General features: G+C 44.7%; 2 protein-coding genes and 2 pseudogenes across 3 annotated transcripts in view; all 4 read left to right on the top strand.

Annotated features, from left to right (window-relative positions):
- The window catches only part of NUP205 (nucleoporin 205), an 81292-nt gene extending 80599 nt beyond the window's left edge, over positions 1 to 693 (top strand). For both annotated transcript variants that reach the window (XM_017887734.1, XM_017887735.1), the window contains exon 41: positions 351 to 693. In XM_017887734.1, the coding sequence (XP_017743223.1) occupies positions 351 to 503 (153 nt within the window). In that variant the 3' untranslated portion in view covers positions 504 to 693. The remainder of the gene's footprint in view (positions 1 to 350) is intronic.
- A 1614-nt stretch (positions 694 to 2307) lies between these two features.
- Positions 2308 to 4434, top strand: LOC108539210 (protein max-like; annotated as a pseudogene).
- A 7157-nt stretch (positions 4435 to 11591) lies between these two features.
- On the top strand, positions 11592 to 12186 carry LOC108539193 (60S ribosomal protein L15 pseudogene; annotated as a pseudogene).
- A 1958-nt stretch (positions 12187 to 14144) lies between these two features.
- The window catches only part of STMP1 (short transmembrane mitochondrial protein 1), a 13942-nt gene continuing 10497 nt past the window's right edge, over positions 14145 to 17589 (top strand). Inside the window, exon 1 of the mRNA XM_017887698.1 lies at positions 14145 to 14480. Within this exon, the coding sequence (XP_017743187.1) occupies positions 14145 to 14480 (336 nt within the window). The remainder of the gene's footprint in view (positions 14481 to 17589) is intronic.

Genomic DNA, 17589 nt, shown 5'->3' on the forward strand with positions numbered 1-17589 from the left:
CCTCCCTCCCTCCCAGTCTTACTGACTTCTTGTATGGCCCTTTAGGAAATGTTTTTGTTTGTATGTTAGTATATCAGCATCAGCATCAACATTCATTGCTATTTAAAGCAGGTTTTTAAATGTATACAAGAAAAGAAAACAGGAAAAACATGCGAATTAAACCAAAAAATTTAAGGTAGAAAATGTGAATGCTTAGTTAATTTAGTAGCACATTACAAAAAATTCAAAAGTATTTTACATTGAAAGAACCACATTACAAAAATTCTAAGGTGTTTTAAATTGGAAGACTTAGAATAAAAGAAATATTTGAGACAACAATTTTAACAAAATGTCTTTTGTGTCACTTCTAGCTTCAGGCTGATGCAATCAATGCTTTTGGAGAATCATTACAAAAGAAACTTCTGGACATTGAAGGATTATATTCAAAAGTTCGATCTCGATATAGTTTCATACAGGCTCTTGTCAGACGTATCCGTGGCCTCTTGAGGATATCAAGGAACTGAGAGCCTGTGCTTATGCTCTTCTATGAGAGAGATGAATTGGGGAGAACTGTCTCCGTTTTATAGATTAGTTTCTTTCTAAATTATGACCAAAAATATTTTGCTATTTCTTTCTTTGTATATGGACATCTTTTCTGTAAACTTTGCCTAGTTCCATCCTCACTAGTAAAAAATAAATACTTTTTAAAAAAACCAAACAAATGTATGGTTAATCTTTTGATCTTTTATCTAGAAAATGATCAACATTATCAGGAATCTGACAAATAAACCTTCAACAGTGGTGATTTTCCCGTAGAAATATTATTCAGAATGCCAAATTAAAGGCATAGTCTGAAAATTCTAATTTTTTTACCCTTTGTAGCTACATTTGCACTATTACAATATTCAGGGTTACTAAACTATAGCCATGTTCTTATAGAATAGTGTAATCAATACTGTGAAAATGTCTGAAAAGTTAAGCTTTTTCCTAAAATTATTTAGGTTTTGCCTTTTTCTTTTCTTTTCTGCATGTAAGTTGACAATACAATTGTCCCTTGATATCTGGTGAGTACTGGTTCCAGGGCTCCCATGGATACTAAAACCTATGTTTTGGTATGCATGTTCCTTACATAAAATGGCATAGTGTTTGCATATATATAGATACATCTTCTTGTATACTTTAAGTCATTTCTAGATTACTTATAATACCTAATACAATGTAAATTCTATATAAATAGTGGTTATACTATGTTTTTAAATTTGTATTATTTTTTACTGTTATATTGTTTTTCCCCCCAAATATTTGTGATCTGTGGTTGGTTGAATCTGCACATGTTGAACCTGGGGATATGGAGAGCTGACTGTACAGTAATTTGCATTTGTTCCTTAGAAATGATTGTGAAATTTATCAAATTAATCATCTGCCAATATTTCTCATATAATTAATATGATGGCTATCACTAGGACAAAACATTTACATAATCACCACTCTATTTCTTACCCAGTTGTTTTCATGTTCAAGTAACTACATCATCTGAAACTGCAATTTCCTTTTCCAGCCAGCAATTATTTCAGCCTAATACTTAAGAGAGACTGCTGAGAGGAGAAAGTCTTCACTTTCATGTAGTAACAGAATAAACGCTATAACACTATAGAATAAAATTGATACTTATTCTATAGTGTTATAATGTTGTGTTTTGTTTTTGAGACAGAGTCTCGCTCTGTCACCCAGGCTGGAGGGCAGTGGCATGATCTCGGCTCACTGCAGCCTCTGCCTCCCAGGTTCAAGCGATTCTCCTGCCTCAGCCTCCCGAGTAGCTGGGACTCCAGGCGCCCGCCACCACGCCCAGCTAATTTTTGTATTTGTAGTAGAGATGGGGCTTGACCGTGTTGGCCAGGATGGTCTCAATCTCCTGACCTTGTGATTCGCCCGCCTTGGCCTCCCGAAGTGCTGGGATTACAGGCGTGAGCCTCTGCGCCTGGCCTAGTGTTGTTTTTAAATGCTTACAATAAAACTTCTATGGCTTCCAAGCATTGGTTTTGGGTTTTGGGTTTTGTTTTGTTTTGTTTTGTTTTTTTGGAGATAGGGTCTTACTCTGTCACCCAGGCTGGAGTGCAGTGGCATAATCGTGGCTCATTGCGACCTCTGCCTCCCGGACTCAAGTGACTCTCCTGCCTCCGCCTCCCAAGTAGCTGGATTACAGGCATATGCTACCATGCCCAGCTAATGTATTTTTAGTAGAGACGGGGTTTCACCATCTTGGCCAGGCTGATCTCAAACTCCTGGCCTCGAGTGATCTGCCCACCTCAGCCTCCCAAAGTGCTGGGATTACAGACGTGAGCCACTGCACCTGGCCTTCAAGCATCTTTTTAAAACAGCTTTATCTTAGAGAAAGTTATGCTGTCAGGTTTAAAAAAAGAAAAATATAAAGGCTTTGTCAATGTTATATTTTGTAATTTACTGCCCACCAGATATAAACATTAGCTGGAAAACATTCTGTTAATAAATAGAAGTCCTGGATGTGAAAGAATAAATAAATGGATCCATAATGTAGTCAGTGCATATTGCTCTGCTGGTCACGTATATGGTTATCTCTATCATCTGGAGCACAGGCATGAACCTAGAAATAATTAGCAAAGAGCCTGGGCGTGAAATCAAAGCATTTTATAAACTTCTGAAGTACGAAGCCTTCTTAACAGATAAGACATAGAGCTAAATTTAGAACTGAGATTTTGGGAGTGAGGAGGTGGTTCTTGCCCATGTTTTATGTGCATGAGAGCAAGTGAGTGTGTTTATGTAGGCAGGGGAACTCTACTGCTTCTTGTCAGTGACTTCCTCAGATTCCTCTATCCCTCTGCCTCCCCAGCTGCTGCTGCTGCAGTGGCTGCTCCCTGGGTTGTAGGAAATGAGTGATAATGATGACATCGAGGTGGAGAGTGACAAGCTACAACAGAGATTTCAATCTGCAGCTGACAAATGGGCCCATCAATGAAGGGGTGGCCTGCCCCTCCACACCTGTGGGCGTTTCTCGTTAGGTGGAACGAGAGACTTGAGAAAAGAAATGAGATACAGAGACAAAGTATAGAGAAAGAAAAGTGGGCCCAGGGGACCGGCGCTCGGCATACAGAGGACCCACGCCGGCACTGGTCTCTGAGTTCCCTCAGTATTTATTGATAATTATCTTTACCATCTTAGAAAAAAGGGAAGTGGCAGGATAATAGGATCATCGTAGGGAGAAGGTCAGCAGTTAAGACATGAATAAAGATCTCTGTGACATGAATAAGTTTAAGGAAAAGTGCTGTGCCTTAATATGCATATGCAGACATCTTCATAAACCTTTTTAGTGCATAAAGAGCAGCATTGTGCTAGCAAGTCCCACCTTTCGCCCTAAGGAGGTTTTCTCCTTTCTCAGTAAACAGAACATACAATCGGGTTTTACACTGAGATGTTCCATTGCCCAGGGATGGGCAGGAGACAGATGCTTTTCTCTATCTCAACTGCCAACAACCGCCAAGAGGCCTTCCTTCCTCTTGTACTGGTCCTCCTCAGCACAGACCCTTCACGGGTGTCAGGCTGGGGGACGATCAGGTCTTTCCCATCCCACGAGGCTATATTTCAGACTATCACATGGGGAGAAACCTTGGATAATACCTAGCTTTCCTAGGCAGAGGTCCCTGTGACCTTTGGCAGTGTACGTGTCCCTGGGTACTTCAGATTAAGAGAACGGTGATGACTTTTAACCAGCAAGCTGCCTTCAAGCACTTGTTTAACAAAGCACATCCTGTACAGCCCAAAATCCTTTAAACCTTGAGTCACCACAGCACACGTCTCTTGCAAGGACAAGGTTGGGGGTAGGGTCACAGATTAATAGCATCTCAAATACAGAACAAAATGGAGTCTCTTATGTCTACTTCTTTCTATATAGACACAGTAACAGGCTGATCTCTCTTTCTTTTCCCCACACATCATGATGCACTGGAATGAAATCGTAGGGACCACATCAAAGGCAGCTTTCAGTTTGTGGGACTCAGTCCCAATACTCCAAGGAAGGAAGGCATCGGGGCCCAAATCCTAGACAAAGCCATAGAGTATATCCAGCCTATGTGGAGGGAAAAACCACACGCCAGTGAGAAATTGATGACCTCAGCAGTAGAATGCTCTTCTGAAGCAGGAAGTCCGTGCACTGAAGGAGAGGTCAAGTGCCCAGCCACAGGCCAACTATCCCTCCTCAGACAGCATCCTCTACACCAATGCCAAGGGCAGCACCACCTCTGCCTTTGATGGGGGCTCTGACTCCAGCTCAGAGTTGGAGCTTGAAGAGCCCTGAAGTAGGAAGAAACTCCAGATGGAGGCCAGCTGAGTTACTCAGGGCAGACTAGCAATGAAGACTGTCTCCATCATCCTTCTTTCCATTTCCTCAGAACCATTTCAGAGACTATTTTTCTGTTTCTCCCTTAAAAATGTTTTTTAAATGTTTATGTAAAAGCTCTCGGGGCATGGCGCAGTAGCTCACGCCTGTAATCCCAGCACTTTGGGAGGCTGAGGCGGGCAGATCACTTGAAGTCAGGAGTTCGGGACCAGCCGCCTGGCCAACATGGTGAAACCCTGTCTCTACTAAAATTACAAAAATTAGCCTGGCCTGGTGGCGCACGCCTGTAATCCTGGCTACTTGGGAGGCTGAGGCAGGATAATTGCTTGAGCCCAGGATATGGAGGTTGCAGTGAGCCTAGATGGCAACACTGCACTCCAGCCTGGGCAACAGAGCAAGAGTCTGCCCCCCTCCCTACCCCATCCCCCCAAAAAATCTCTTGTGCTCCTTCCTCACTTCCACTATAACTTTTGTTTTTTGTTCTTTGTTTTTTTAAACAAACAAACGTATTCCCTTCAGGGATTCCCTGTCCCCACCAATAATTTTTAGACCAAAACACCCTAGCTTGGCAGCTTTTTCTGTAGAGGACAGATAACCAGCCTGACCTCTGAGCACAGTGTCCTGCCCACTCCACCAGCGCCTCCAGCCCTGCCAGGCACTTGCCTGGAGGACACCTGCCCCACCCAGGCTGCCTCCAGGTTCACATTCACTTCTGTTTAATAGACTTTGAGAATCTGTGAACCGCTCTACTTTAAGATGACTGGGCCGGGTGCGGTGGCTCATGCCTGTAATCCCAGCACTTTGGGAGGCAGAGGCGGGCAGATCACCTGAGGTCAGGAGTTCGAGACCAGCCTGGCTGGTCTCTACTGAAAAATGCAAAAGTTAGCTGGATGTGGTGGTACACACCTGTAGTCCCAGCTACTCGGGAGGCTGAGGCAGGAGAATCGCCTGGACCCGGGAGGCAGAGGTTGCAGTGAGTCGAGACTGCGCCACTGCACTCTAGCCTGGCTGACAGAGCAAGATTCCATCTCAAAGAAAAAAAAAGATGACTGGTTTGGAGTAATCAGATTTACACTTTCTCCTTTTTAAGGACTTTTTTCTCTTTTTCTAAAAAGCTGTTTATCGCTCCAATTGAGTGACCACATCCTTAAAGAAGTTTGTGGTGTAAAAAAAAGAGGAGTCCTGTTTGCAGCACAGAGCCTTTGGCGTGTTTCACTCCTGCTTCTCAGCCAGTTGTTTAAGCCTACGGTGCCAGCCTTAAGGAGGGCCGCACGACACCTGTGGTATGTATTGGCGATGGCAGCAGTGAAGTGGCAGCCACCAGGGAGTGGTCCTTTGGGGTTGGGCAGCGAGGGTAATATTGGGTGTTGTAGAGGTTTTGTATTGAGGGCCAATGATGGTGTTTTGATATTTATTTCCTGCTACTGAAATTTGAATCTGAGTGAATTGTCCCTATTTCTTAATAATACCGGTATTGCAAAATAACAGATTCATAAAGTAATGATCAACTCTTCCTTTCTGTGTGTATGTCTAAGAAATAGAGCCAACTGATTTTGTATGTAAATACCAAGAGTAATTTACCTGGTGCTAAACCCCGTATCCCAGTGCCGGCCTTTCCCTGCCCCAGCTACTTCCCTTCCTGTGGCCCTGCTACCTGCCTCCATTGTGTGATCCAGCCCTGGTTCTAGCTGCGGTCAACAGATCCCAGTGAAGGGTTTTGTGTGTTTATGCCTCATTTGTCTTTTTCCTGCTCCATTCCTGGCATTTGCTAATTTCTAGTATACATTCTGTAGTCTCTGTCTGGGTTTGATTCCATTCCATAGAAATAAAAAGTATGTTGTACAGATCCTTGCAAGAATTGTCTCACAAGTTAAGGCTTCCTCCCTTTACTATAAGACTATAGTCTTAAAAAAAATAAAGATTTTGGATTTACTACGTTTCATATTGTTTTCTTATCATTTTGTCCCAAATTACCACTGACTGTGGATCAGAATCTGGGGCAGTGGAGAAGTGTGTGGGAGGGAGTGACGGGCAGGCCTGCAGCTGCATGGTGCTGCTGACCAGAAATGTTTGTGTGACACAGCGGGGAGAGGCTGACATTCAGCCTGACCTCTGCATTCTGTTACCTGGGGCATGCAGAGAGGGCGCCAGGTGCAGCACGCACTCTTCAGCGAAGCAAGCAAAGAGGATAAAACCAGGTGTTCAATAGTTTGTTTTTAAAAGCTACATTTAAATTTTAAACACATGTAGGATTTAAATATGTCATTTTTACTCAGTGAATCAGTTTGGTGGGTTAGAAAATCAAAAAGAGGTACACACTCTCTTCCTAGTCATTACTACTGTAGTCTTGGTCAGTTGGTAATATAAAAATTATGTCTGAACTTTATCTGAGCTTTAACAGCTGTTAATATACAACATAACCTTTTCTAAATATTTGTCTAGTGTTTTCTCAACTTATTTATTTATTTTATTTTTATTTTTTGAGACTAAGTCTTGCTCTGTCGCCCAGGCTAGAGTGCAGTGGCACAATCTGAGATCACTGCAACCTCCGCCTCCGGGTTCAAGTGATTCTCCTGCCTCAGCCTCCCAAGTAGCAGAGATTACCGGCGCCCGACACTATGCCCAGCTAGTTTTTGTATTTTTAGTAGAGACGGGGTTTCACCTTGTTTGCCAGGCTGTTCTCAAACTCCTTGACCTCTGGTGATCCACCTGCCTCCACCTCCTAAAGTGCTGGGATCACAGGCTCACGTGACCCGGCCTTCCCAATTATTATGAACAATTTTAAATCTTCAAAAGAATTGGAAGAAAAGTACCATGAACCCATACAGTTTTCACCTAGATTCACCAGTTGTCAACAGTTTGCACATTTGCTTTGTTTTTTTGTGTATATACACTAGTTTTCTTCCCTAAATTGTAGACATTATGACACTTTATCCCTATTTTAGCAAGTGAGAACAAGGATATTTTCCTTCCTAACCACTATCATATCCAAGAAATTTGACAATAAAATACAATAAAAATATCTAATCTGTCCATTAAAATTTCAATTGTTCCAAAAATGCACTTGATAACTCTTTTTTTTTTTTTGACTGGGATCCAATTAAGAATCACACATTGGCCGGGTGCGGTGGCTCACGCCTGTAATCCCAGCACTCTGGGAGGCCGAGGCGGGCGGATCACGAGGTCAGGAGATCGAGACCATCCTGGCTAACACGGTGAAATGCTGTCTCTACTAAAAATACAAAAAATTAGCTGGGCGTGGTGGCGGGCGCCTGTAGTCTCAGCTACTTGGGAGGCTGAGGCAGGAGAATGGCGTGAACCAGGGGGCGGAGCTTGCAGTGAGCCGAGATCGCGCCACTCCGTCTCAAAAAAAAAAAAAGAATCACATTATAGTTAGTTATCTCTTTTTTTTGTTTTATTTTTTGAGACAGAGTCTCGCTCTGTTGCCCAGGCTGGAGTACAGTGGCTTGATCTTGGCTCACTGCCACCTTTGCTTCCCGTGTTCAAGTGATTCTCGTGCCTCAGCCTCCTGAGTAGCTGGGATTATAGGAGTGCACCACCATACCCGGCCTATTTTTGTATTTGTTTTAGTGGAGACAGGGTTTCACTGTGTTGGCCCGTCTGCTCTCGAACTCCTGACCTCAAGTGATCTGCCCACCTCGGCTTCCCAAAGTGCTAGGATTACAGGCATGAGCCACCACACCCGGCCCAATATTTAGCTATCTCTTTAGTCAATTTTGATTCTAAAATGGTTCCTTGGCTTTTTAGAGGATGGGAGGCTTTTATAACTCACATTTTTTAGCTGTTTTGGAAAAGGTTCTACAATTTGTTTTCTTTTGATTAGACTCAGGTTAAACACTTGTGGCCAGAATACCACACTTGTACAGTTGATTTGTGCCTTCGGTGTATCACATCAGGAGGAGGTGCATATCATTGTGTCCAATTATATTAAGCTTGACCACTTGGTTAAGTTGGTACTTGACACACATCTTTGTTGTAAAATATATGTTTCCCATTATAGTAAGTGATCCATGGAGGGATACTTCAAATATCTTGTTCTTAAAAACTTTGCAACTGGGATGCGCCCCTGGCCTTTTTTTTTTTTTTAGATGGAGTCTCGGTCTGTTGCCAGGCTGGAGTGCAGTGGCGCGATCTCGGCTCACTGCAACCTACACCTCCCAGGTTCAAGCGATTCTCCTGCCTCAGCCTCCCGAGTAGCTGGGACTACAGGCACGCACCACCATGCTGGGCTAATTTTTTGTTTTTAGATGGAGTCTCGCTCTGTTGCCAGGCTGGAGTGCAGTGGCACGATCTCGGCTCACTGCAACCTCCACCTCCTGGGTTCAAGTGATTCTCCTGCCTTAGCCTCCCCGGTAGCTGGGACTACAGGCATATGCCACTACGCCCAGGTAATTTTTGTACTTTTAGAGATAGGGTTTCACCGTGTTGGCCAGGATGGTCTCGATCTCTTGACCTCATGAACCGCCTGCCTTGGCCTCCCAAAGTGCTGGAATTATAGGTGTGAGCCACCGCGCCCAGCCCAGTCATCATACTTTTTAATTTTGCCAGTCTAATGGGTATAAAATGTTATCTTGATTGATTTGCATAGTTTGTGTACCATTCTTTCCCCCCCTTTAAAAAGTTTACCCATTTTTTTTCTATTGGGTTTTTTCTTTTTGATGTGTAGGAAGTAATTACACATCCTGAATTTATGTGTAATTGCTGAATTACACATGGCTGAATTGAAGCCATTCAGAATAGCTTCAATTTTTTTCAGTTTTCTCTTTTCAGATAACCCAATCTGTTGGATTATCTTTTCAACTTTTTTATGGTATACTTGTTTACATTTTAACGTGTCAAATCTTTTCCTTGATGGTATGTGCTCTTTATCTAAAAATTTTCTCCCACTTGAAATCATAAAGATACTCTTCTGTATTTTCCTTTGGCATTTAAAAATGTTGCCTCTTCCTTAGGTCATTAATTTCTCTGGCATTGATATTTGTGAATGGTATAAGCTACGTTTACTTTTTTCCATATGGATAATTTTATGATTTATTGAATAGCACATTCCTTCCCACTGATACCTTTGTCAGTGCCTCAAATGGTAGCATACCAACACTTTGCTTTTTTCACTTGAGGATATTTTCATATCAGCACATATAAAGCTCTTTTCTCTTGCACAAGTATTTCAATGTAGATATATAGCATGATTTTAATCGGCAATTTATGGGTTAACATTGTTTCCAAACTTTTTCTACCATGAATGTTTTTGAGCATAATTTCAGCAATTGCTAGGAGAAAGTTATGCTTATTTAAAATTATAGTTCTGGCCAAACTGCCTCCATGAAAGTTTTAACAATTCATTCCCCCCTCAATGTTGTGTAAACTGTGCCTGTTCTCCAACTTCTTCCAACACAATATGTTATCAAGCTGTTTAAATTTTATTTCATTTATTTTTTTTTTTGAGACAGGGTCTCACTTTGTCACCCAGGCTGGCATGCATGCCGTGGTGCAGTCACAGCTCACTGCAGCCTTGACCTCCCGGGTTCAAGCGATCCTCCTGCCTCAGCACCCCCAAGTAGTTGGACTACAGGCGCACACCATCACAGCCAGCTAATTTTTGTATTTTTTTTGTAGAGATGGGGTTCCACCACGTTGCCTACGCTGGTCTCAAATTCCTGGACTCAAGCAATCTGCCCACCTCAGCCTCCCAAAGTGCTGGGATTATAGGCATGAGCCACCGCGCCTGGCCAACCTTTCTGATTTTTGCCAATTTGGAGAAAAATGGTACCTCATTATAGTATTAATCCACATTTCTCTTAGTATTAATATAAATGCTACTCACTATCTTTTCATACGTTTGAACCATTTGTATTTCCTTTTCTGTGAACTGTTCAAATTTTTGGCCATATTTTATTGAGCCATTGGTCTCACTGATTTGTAGCAGATCTTTATATAAATGAAGTTAGCTCTGTCACCTGTTTCACAAAAAGTGTTTACAGAATTTTAAAATTGTTATGTAGTTGATTTTCTCAATCTCTTATGGCTTCTGGATTTTGTATCATGTTGGTCATGTGAAAAAGCTTCCACTCTCATTTGCAAGTTATAAAATAACTTCTCTCTTTTTCTCCTACTGATTTTAACATTTTTTGTCTTGTTTAAGCTGTTAATTATGTGTGCAGTGCCATTTATGTTATCTGTAATTTATGTGCAAAGTGTGAAGTAGGAACCCAACATCATTATTTTTTCCAGGTAATGATCCTAGTTAGATGAGTATCATTTGCTAAATGATCCATCTTTTCTTCATTTAGTGCTTAGAATCACTGGTATGGGACTGGAAAAGGTAGAGATCAAAAATTAGAATTTTAAAAGCCAAGTATCAGAGAAGACCACTGGATAAGAGAATTGAGAGTAACAGTCCTTAAAGTGCTGGTCTCTTGGGGTATAGACTAGACAGAGAAGGATTGAAGCCTTCCAGAAGGGAGCACATAGCTCATGAGAATATGGAATAGCTGAGTGGAGATCTGGCTAAGGTCAAAGGGCTGATAGGAGAGGAGGTAGGATTTTGGGGTATACTTCACAGGTCTACGTTATGACAAAGTGTTATGATCATGGCAGAGCACTGCTGAAGGGGGGTGAAGGTGAAGGTCACTGGAAGGAAAGAGTTCTGGAAAGTACAAGTGTATATGGCCTTGAAGTCACCTAAGATTATGATAACGTGGCACTGAAAGGAAGGCCGTGGGTTAGATGCCAAAGCCTTCAGTGAATGAGGAGACTGCCTCAGAAATCAATAGATTAAGACATTAAGAAGGGCTAAAGGTAGGCTGAGTGCAGTGGCTCACAGTTGTAATCCCAGCACTTTGGGAGGCCAAGGCGGGTGGATCACGAGGTCAGGAGTTTGAGACCAGCCTGGCCAATACAATGAAACCCTAATAATATATGAAAATATAATAATTAGCTGGGCATGATGGTGGGCGCCTGTAATCCCAGCTACTCAGGAGGCTGAAGCAGGAGAATCACTTGAACCCAGGAGGTGGAGGTTGTAGTGAGCTGAGATCGCAGCATTGCACTCTAGCCTGGGCAACAGAGCTAGACCCCGTTGCAAAAAAAAAAAAAAAGGGCTAAAGGAAAACAGGAAAGTAAAGGAAGTGTTTTTATATAAGGATATTGAAGGGATAATTCGGAAAGTAGCAGTGGGGAGCAAAAGAGTCCTGCCTTGCTTCTCCATGCCCTGTGGTACATCCAGGAGCAATGGAGGAAGAAGCAGTCTGATGTCATGTGCTTTCTTCTGAGGGTCTGCTGCTGGCAGTACCACCAGCTCTCTGCTCTCCACAGGCTCCCTGCCCCACCTGGCTTGATAAAGCACGCCAACTGGGCTACAAGGCCAAGCAAGGTTATGTTATAGATAGGATTCGTGTTCGCCGTGGTGGTCGAAAACGCCCAGTTCCTAAGGGTGCAACTTACAGCAAGCCTGTCCATCACGGTGTTAACCAGCTAAAGTTTGCTTGAAGCCTTCAGTCCACTGCAGAGGAGTGAGTTGGACACAACTGTGGGGCTCTAAAAGTCCTGAATTCTTACTGGGTTGGTGAAGATTTTACATACAAATATTTTGAGGTTGTCCTCATTGATCCATTCCATAAAGTTATCAGAAGAAATCCTGACGCCCAATCAATCACCAAACCAGTCCACAAACACAGGGAGATGTGTGGGCTGACAGCTGCAGGCCGAAAGAGCCGTGGCCTTGGAAAGTGTCATAAGTTCCCCTATACTGATGGTTCTTGCTGGGCAGCTTGGAGAAGGCACGATACTCTCCAGCTCCACCGTTACCGCAAATATAAGTAGTTTGTAAAATTCATACCTAATAAACAATTTAGGACGGTCACGTCTGCTTACAGGTGTTGTCTGTTAAAATTAGTCTGCAGATTGTTTCATCAATGCTTTGTCAAATTATGAAAATTAAAGTGCAATAATGTTTGAAGACAGTAAATGATGGTGTATCTTGTTTCTAATAAGATGAACTTTTTTGTCTTTGCTTTATCTTATTAGGGAGTTATATCTTATTGGGGAGTTAGTGTTTAAAACATACTGTGTGGTATAATAGGCTTAAAATACATTCTTTAAAAAAGAGAGAGAAAACACACACACACAGACCAAAAGACTGAAAGAACAGATTCTTTGTGGCGATATGATACCAAATTGTCAACAGGACCTATGGCCATGCCAGGCAAGAAACCCAGCTGAGCCAGTGACACTGAGGGCCAACCTGATGAGGGCTGCCAAATGAAACTTCTCTCACTTGTTTTTAGTCACCTGCTCTTAGCTTTTTTTTTTTTTTTTTTTTTTTTTTTGAGACGGAGTCTCGCTCTGTTGCCCGGGCTGGAGTGCAGTGGCCGGATCTCAGCTCACTGCAAGCTCCGCCTCCCGGGTTCGCGCCATTCTCCTGCCTCAGCCTCCCGAGTAGCTGGGACTACAGGCGCCCGCTATCTCGCCCGGCTAGTTTTTTGTATTTTTTAGTAGAGACGGGGTTTCACCGTGTTCGCCAGGATGGTCTCGATCTCCTGACCTCGTGATCCACCCGTCTCGGCCTCCCAAAGTGCTGGGATTACAGGCTTGAGCCACCGCGCCCGGCCGCTCTTAGTTTTTTAATCAAACCCATATAGCTAAAGTCACAGAGCTAAACAATATATATCTAAGCTCCCACTGGCTTCCTTATGGATAACATCTCTGACATCTGGGTTGCTTGATAAGGTTTCTTGTTTTTCAGGAAGTTGGGGTCAGTTCTTTTTTTTTTTTTTGTTTTTTTGAAACGGAGTCTCGCTCTGTCGCCCAGGTTGGAATGCAGTGGCACGATCTCAGCTCACTGCAAGCTCCGCCTCCTGGGTTCAGGCCATTCTCCTGCCACAGCCTCCCAAGTAGCTGGGACTACAGGCGCCCGCCACCTCGCCCGGCTAGTTTTTTGTATTTTTTAGTAGAGACGGGGTTTCACCGTGTTAGCCAGGATGGTCTCGATCTCCTGACCCCGTGATCCGCTCGTCTCAGCCTCCCAAAGTGCTGGGATTACAGGCTTGAGCCACCGCGCCCGGCCTGGGTCAGTTCTTGTACAGCCGGGACCACCAATCCCTCAACTGGGCCTGCATGAAAGCCTTATGGGTGTCCTTCTGACATGAGAGGGCCAAAACCTCCACTCTCAGATCATGCTCACTCTCAGCTCCACTCCCATCTCAGATGCCCTTTTGTGACCATGTATCCTATGAAGAGCCATGAAGCTTAACTACCTCGCGCAGATCACCCATTGCCAAACTTTTCCTGACCTCCAATCGCCTTTCCCCACACCTCAGACCACCTTGCTCCTCTATCCCATAAATATCCCTAAAACCCATCTTTGGGGAGGCAGATTTAAGATCTGTTCATCATCTCAAATCTCAAAACTCATCATCTCAGTGACTGGCGTGCGGCACAGGGCAGCATGGACCCCATCCGGTATCACCAGACTCCAAAGCCCGCCATCCGAGCTTCTTACCCAGCCTCTACCTTGGGTCCTCAACGCTGATTACACAGCACACCTGCGGAGCTTTGAGAGCTACAAGCCTCCTTTCCTCCCCGCAAAGTCCAGCTGGGCCCTAGTAGAGGATGTTGCAAAAGCTCCCACGATTCAGCTGCGAACCTAGGGATGGGACCCGCTGCTCATGCCGTCCTTCTAGGCCAGAGAGCCCTAAGCTGGGCTGTGTATCAGAATCATCCGCGTGCTGAGAATAATACAGATTCCTGGGCCCCGGCCCAGGTTTACAGAGGCGGGATGCTCCAGGCTGCCCAGCCAGGCTCCGGACTTGGCTCCTCGCAAGTCTTGTCGCGCGCTCGCTGCCCCGCTGGTTCAGGTTGTGAGGCCGATGGTTCAGGTTGTGAGGCCGACGCGCTCCGCCAGGGGGAACCGGGGCGCTGCAACGCTGCGAGTCGTTTCCGGGCGCGGGCTGGGCGGGAGGAGCGAGGCGGGGCCGGGCGGGGTGTGACCCGGAAGTCGACGGGGCGTTCCGCCCCCCGCGCATGGGGAGGTAGCCTTGGACCGGCCCGCGGAGCTGCCGCAGTCCTTCGCGCCCTCCTCGCCCTCCCCACCGACATCATGCTCCAGTTCCTGGTGAGTGGAGCTGCCGAAGAGCGGGGCCCGCTGCCTGGGGCGTGCCTCGGATCCCATTTCCCCCTCGAGGACTGCCGACCCGGCCTGGGCGTGGGTCCCGCGGTCCCTTCGGCCCCCGCGCCTGGTCGTCGCCTCTCAGGGCGGCCGTTTTCTTCCTCCTCCCCGGAAAGTCCCTTTGCCACTATTTTTCTGCAGCCATCCAAGTCCCTAAAACTTTGAGGTGTCAGAGAGTGTGCGTTTCCAGAGCTACTTATTGTGCGCCGCGCCCCGCGCTCATTGTGTAATACTTGTATTAAAGCTTGTGTGGTCCTTCATGTTTTTTCGTAGTCCGCCCCCCTTTCTGCGCTCCTGTTCCATTACATAGTCGCCGGCCGGTCCCTGCTGTGGAGCTCTGCTAGTTGGCGTTTCTGAGGAGGTAGGAGGGCCAGAAATAAACCGTAAATTAGCCCCCTCACGAAGTCCGAGAGGCTAAGTCCTCATCAGACCTTTCAGACTTGGAGGAATGAGTCAGACACTGGTATACACGTCATTTTTCCCTAAATGAGTAAGCATGAGTAAGCAGACTGTTTCTCCTGGCTCCTTATTTGAGTTAAAAACGAGTTTTCTGGCAAAATTGGGTATATTTCAAAGATTGCTTAGTGAAGGTTCCAGGAGGACTTGCTCATCAAATTTTCAAGTGAAAGTTTTTCTGCCAAGCTATTGTGCACTCAAAACTTGGTGCTTTCAACCTCTAATTCCTTTTTTTTTTTTTTTTTTTTTTTTTTTGAGACGGAGTCTCGCTATGTCGTCAGGCTGGAGTGCAGTGGCACGATCTCGGCTCACTGGAACCTCCGCCTCCCGGGTTCAAGCGCTTCTCTCTCCTCGGCCTCCCGAGTAACTGGAATTACAGGCGCGCACAACGATGCCCGGCTAATTTTTGTATTTTTAGTAGAGACGGGGGTTTCACTGAGGTGGCCAGGCTGGTCTCGAACTCCTGACCTCAAGTGATCAACCCGCCTCAGCCTCCGAAAGTACTGGGATTACAGTCGTGAGCCGCTGCACCCCCTCGAATGCTGTGTCTTTATTTTTTTGACGGAGTCTCGCTCTGTCGCCAGGCTGGAGTGCATTTGAGCAATCTCAGCTTACTGCAACCTCCGCCTCCTGGATTTAAGCGATTCTCCTGCCTCAGCCTCCCGAGTAGCTGGCGCGCGCCAGCAGGCCCAGCTAATTTTTGTATTTTTAGTAGTGACGGAGTTTCACCCTGTTGACCAGGATGGTCTCCATCTCCTGACCTCGGGATCCGCCTGCCTCAGCCTCCCAAAGTGCTGGGATTACAGGCATGAGCCTCCGCACCCGGCCCCAAATGCTGTATCTTTATCAAAGAGATTAAAACACAAAACGTGCCTCTTCTGTCCTTTTGAAAGATGGTAATGGATTGTTAAATCCAGTTAGTCAAAAGAGTGTCCTTAATCTGCCCAGCTAAGACAGGGCTGCTCCTTTGCCTCTAGGAGTTTCTGTAGTGTCCTAACTAGGTGTTAGTTTATGAGTTCAGAATAATGACAGTCATTTTCTTGTAGTAAACACTAGATTAAAAGCGGTATCACTTAGCTCCAGGGTATAGGATGATGTAATTGAGCTGCCTACTGTATCTGTTGCTCATTGATAAACTGAGAGGACATGATTCAGTTACAATTAACTTTCTAAGTGGTTTTGCAGAATGGGTCTATTTGGTTTTGCAATAAACTTTTACTGTGTGTTAATTTTTTTTTTTTTTTTTTTAGAGACAAGGTTTCTCTTTGTCACCTAGGCTAGAGTCCAGTGGCACAATCATCGCTCAGTGCAGTCTTTAACTCCTGGCCTCAAGCAGTCTTCCCATTTCAGCCTCTTTAGTAGTAGCTAGGACTACAGACCCAAACCACCACCCCTGACTGATTTTTAAATTTTTTTTTTTTTGGTAGAGACAGGTCTCATCTAGGCCTCCTACAGTGTTGGGATTACAGGCATGAGACACTGTGCCTGGTCATATTCTGATTTGAGAATTCAGAATTCTCAGTGTTTCAGGAGAGATGCTAAAGCTGTCAGTTATATTCCTAGCTCAGAAGTAACTGGAACCCTGATGTTCTCTCACCCTCTGGTCTCCCACCTCACTGCTTTTTTTTTTTTTTTTTAAATAAGTGGATAGCATTACTTTTCACATTGATTCCACCTCTGTCAAATGAGCCACTGACTCTAAAGTTGAGCAAGTGTTTCTCTTTGTGTTCAGTCATTTCATCTATAAAACAATGACCATCACGTTCTAGTGTTTAAGAGGTTAAACTTCAGAGTCAGACTTCTCACTTTGAACCCTGCCTCCCATCATTTTCAAGCTGTGGTAGTGTGGGTGGGCTATTGAAATTTTCTGTGCTCCCATTTCCACATCTGAAAATGCAAACCCACCTCACGGTTTTGTTGTGAGGATTAAAATGAGTTAACACATTAAAGAACTTAAAACAGGGGCACTCAACAAGGATTCAGATAGTGTTCAGTTTTTCTTTTGCAGGGTGTCATTTGAACCCTGATTGAGTTTCTTCTCAGAAGTAGGGATTAGCTTCTCACAGAAGGGTAGGTGATCGGAAGGGTTTAGAAGTGATGAAACAGTCACAAGTTAAGCAGGTGCATTGTCATTACACATTTGGGAACCCTCTAAGATGTTTCTCCCACAGTTGTGATTTGTGGAGCACAGTTTGAAAACCACTGTATTTGCTTGTGTTGGTGATATCTTCCTTCCATTGTTCATATTCCTCCTCAGGTTAAAATATTTGCCTATTGTCTCTATCTTGAACAGACCTTGTTCCTGTGGTTTTTCCCTTTTCTTTTACTGCAGTGTTTTCCCCTTTATTATTATTATTATTATTATTATTTTTTTGGCAGAGTCTCACTCTGTCGCCGGGGCTGGAGTGCAGTGGCCGGATCTCAGCTCACTGCAAGCTCCGCCTCCCGGGTTTAGGCCATTCTCCTGCCTCAGCCTCCCGAGTAGCTGGGACTACAGGCGCCTGCCACTTCGCCCGGCTAGTTTTTGTATTTTTAGTAGAGACGGGGTTTCACCGTGTTAGCCAGGATGGTCTCGATCTCCTGACCTCGTGATCCGCCC

Source organism: Rhinopithecus bieti, unplaced genomic scaffold, assembly GCF_001698545.2.
Source record: "Rhinopithecus bieti isolate Rb0 unplaced genomic scaffold, ASM169854v2 scaffold_17275, whole genome shotgun sequence".
NCBI lineage: Eukaryota > Metazoa > Chordata > Mammalia > Primates > Cercopithecidae > Rhinopithecus > Rhinopithecus bieti.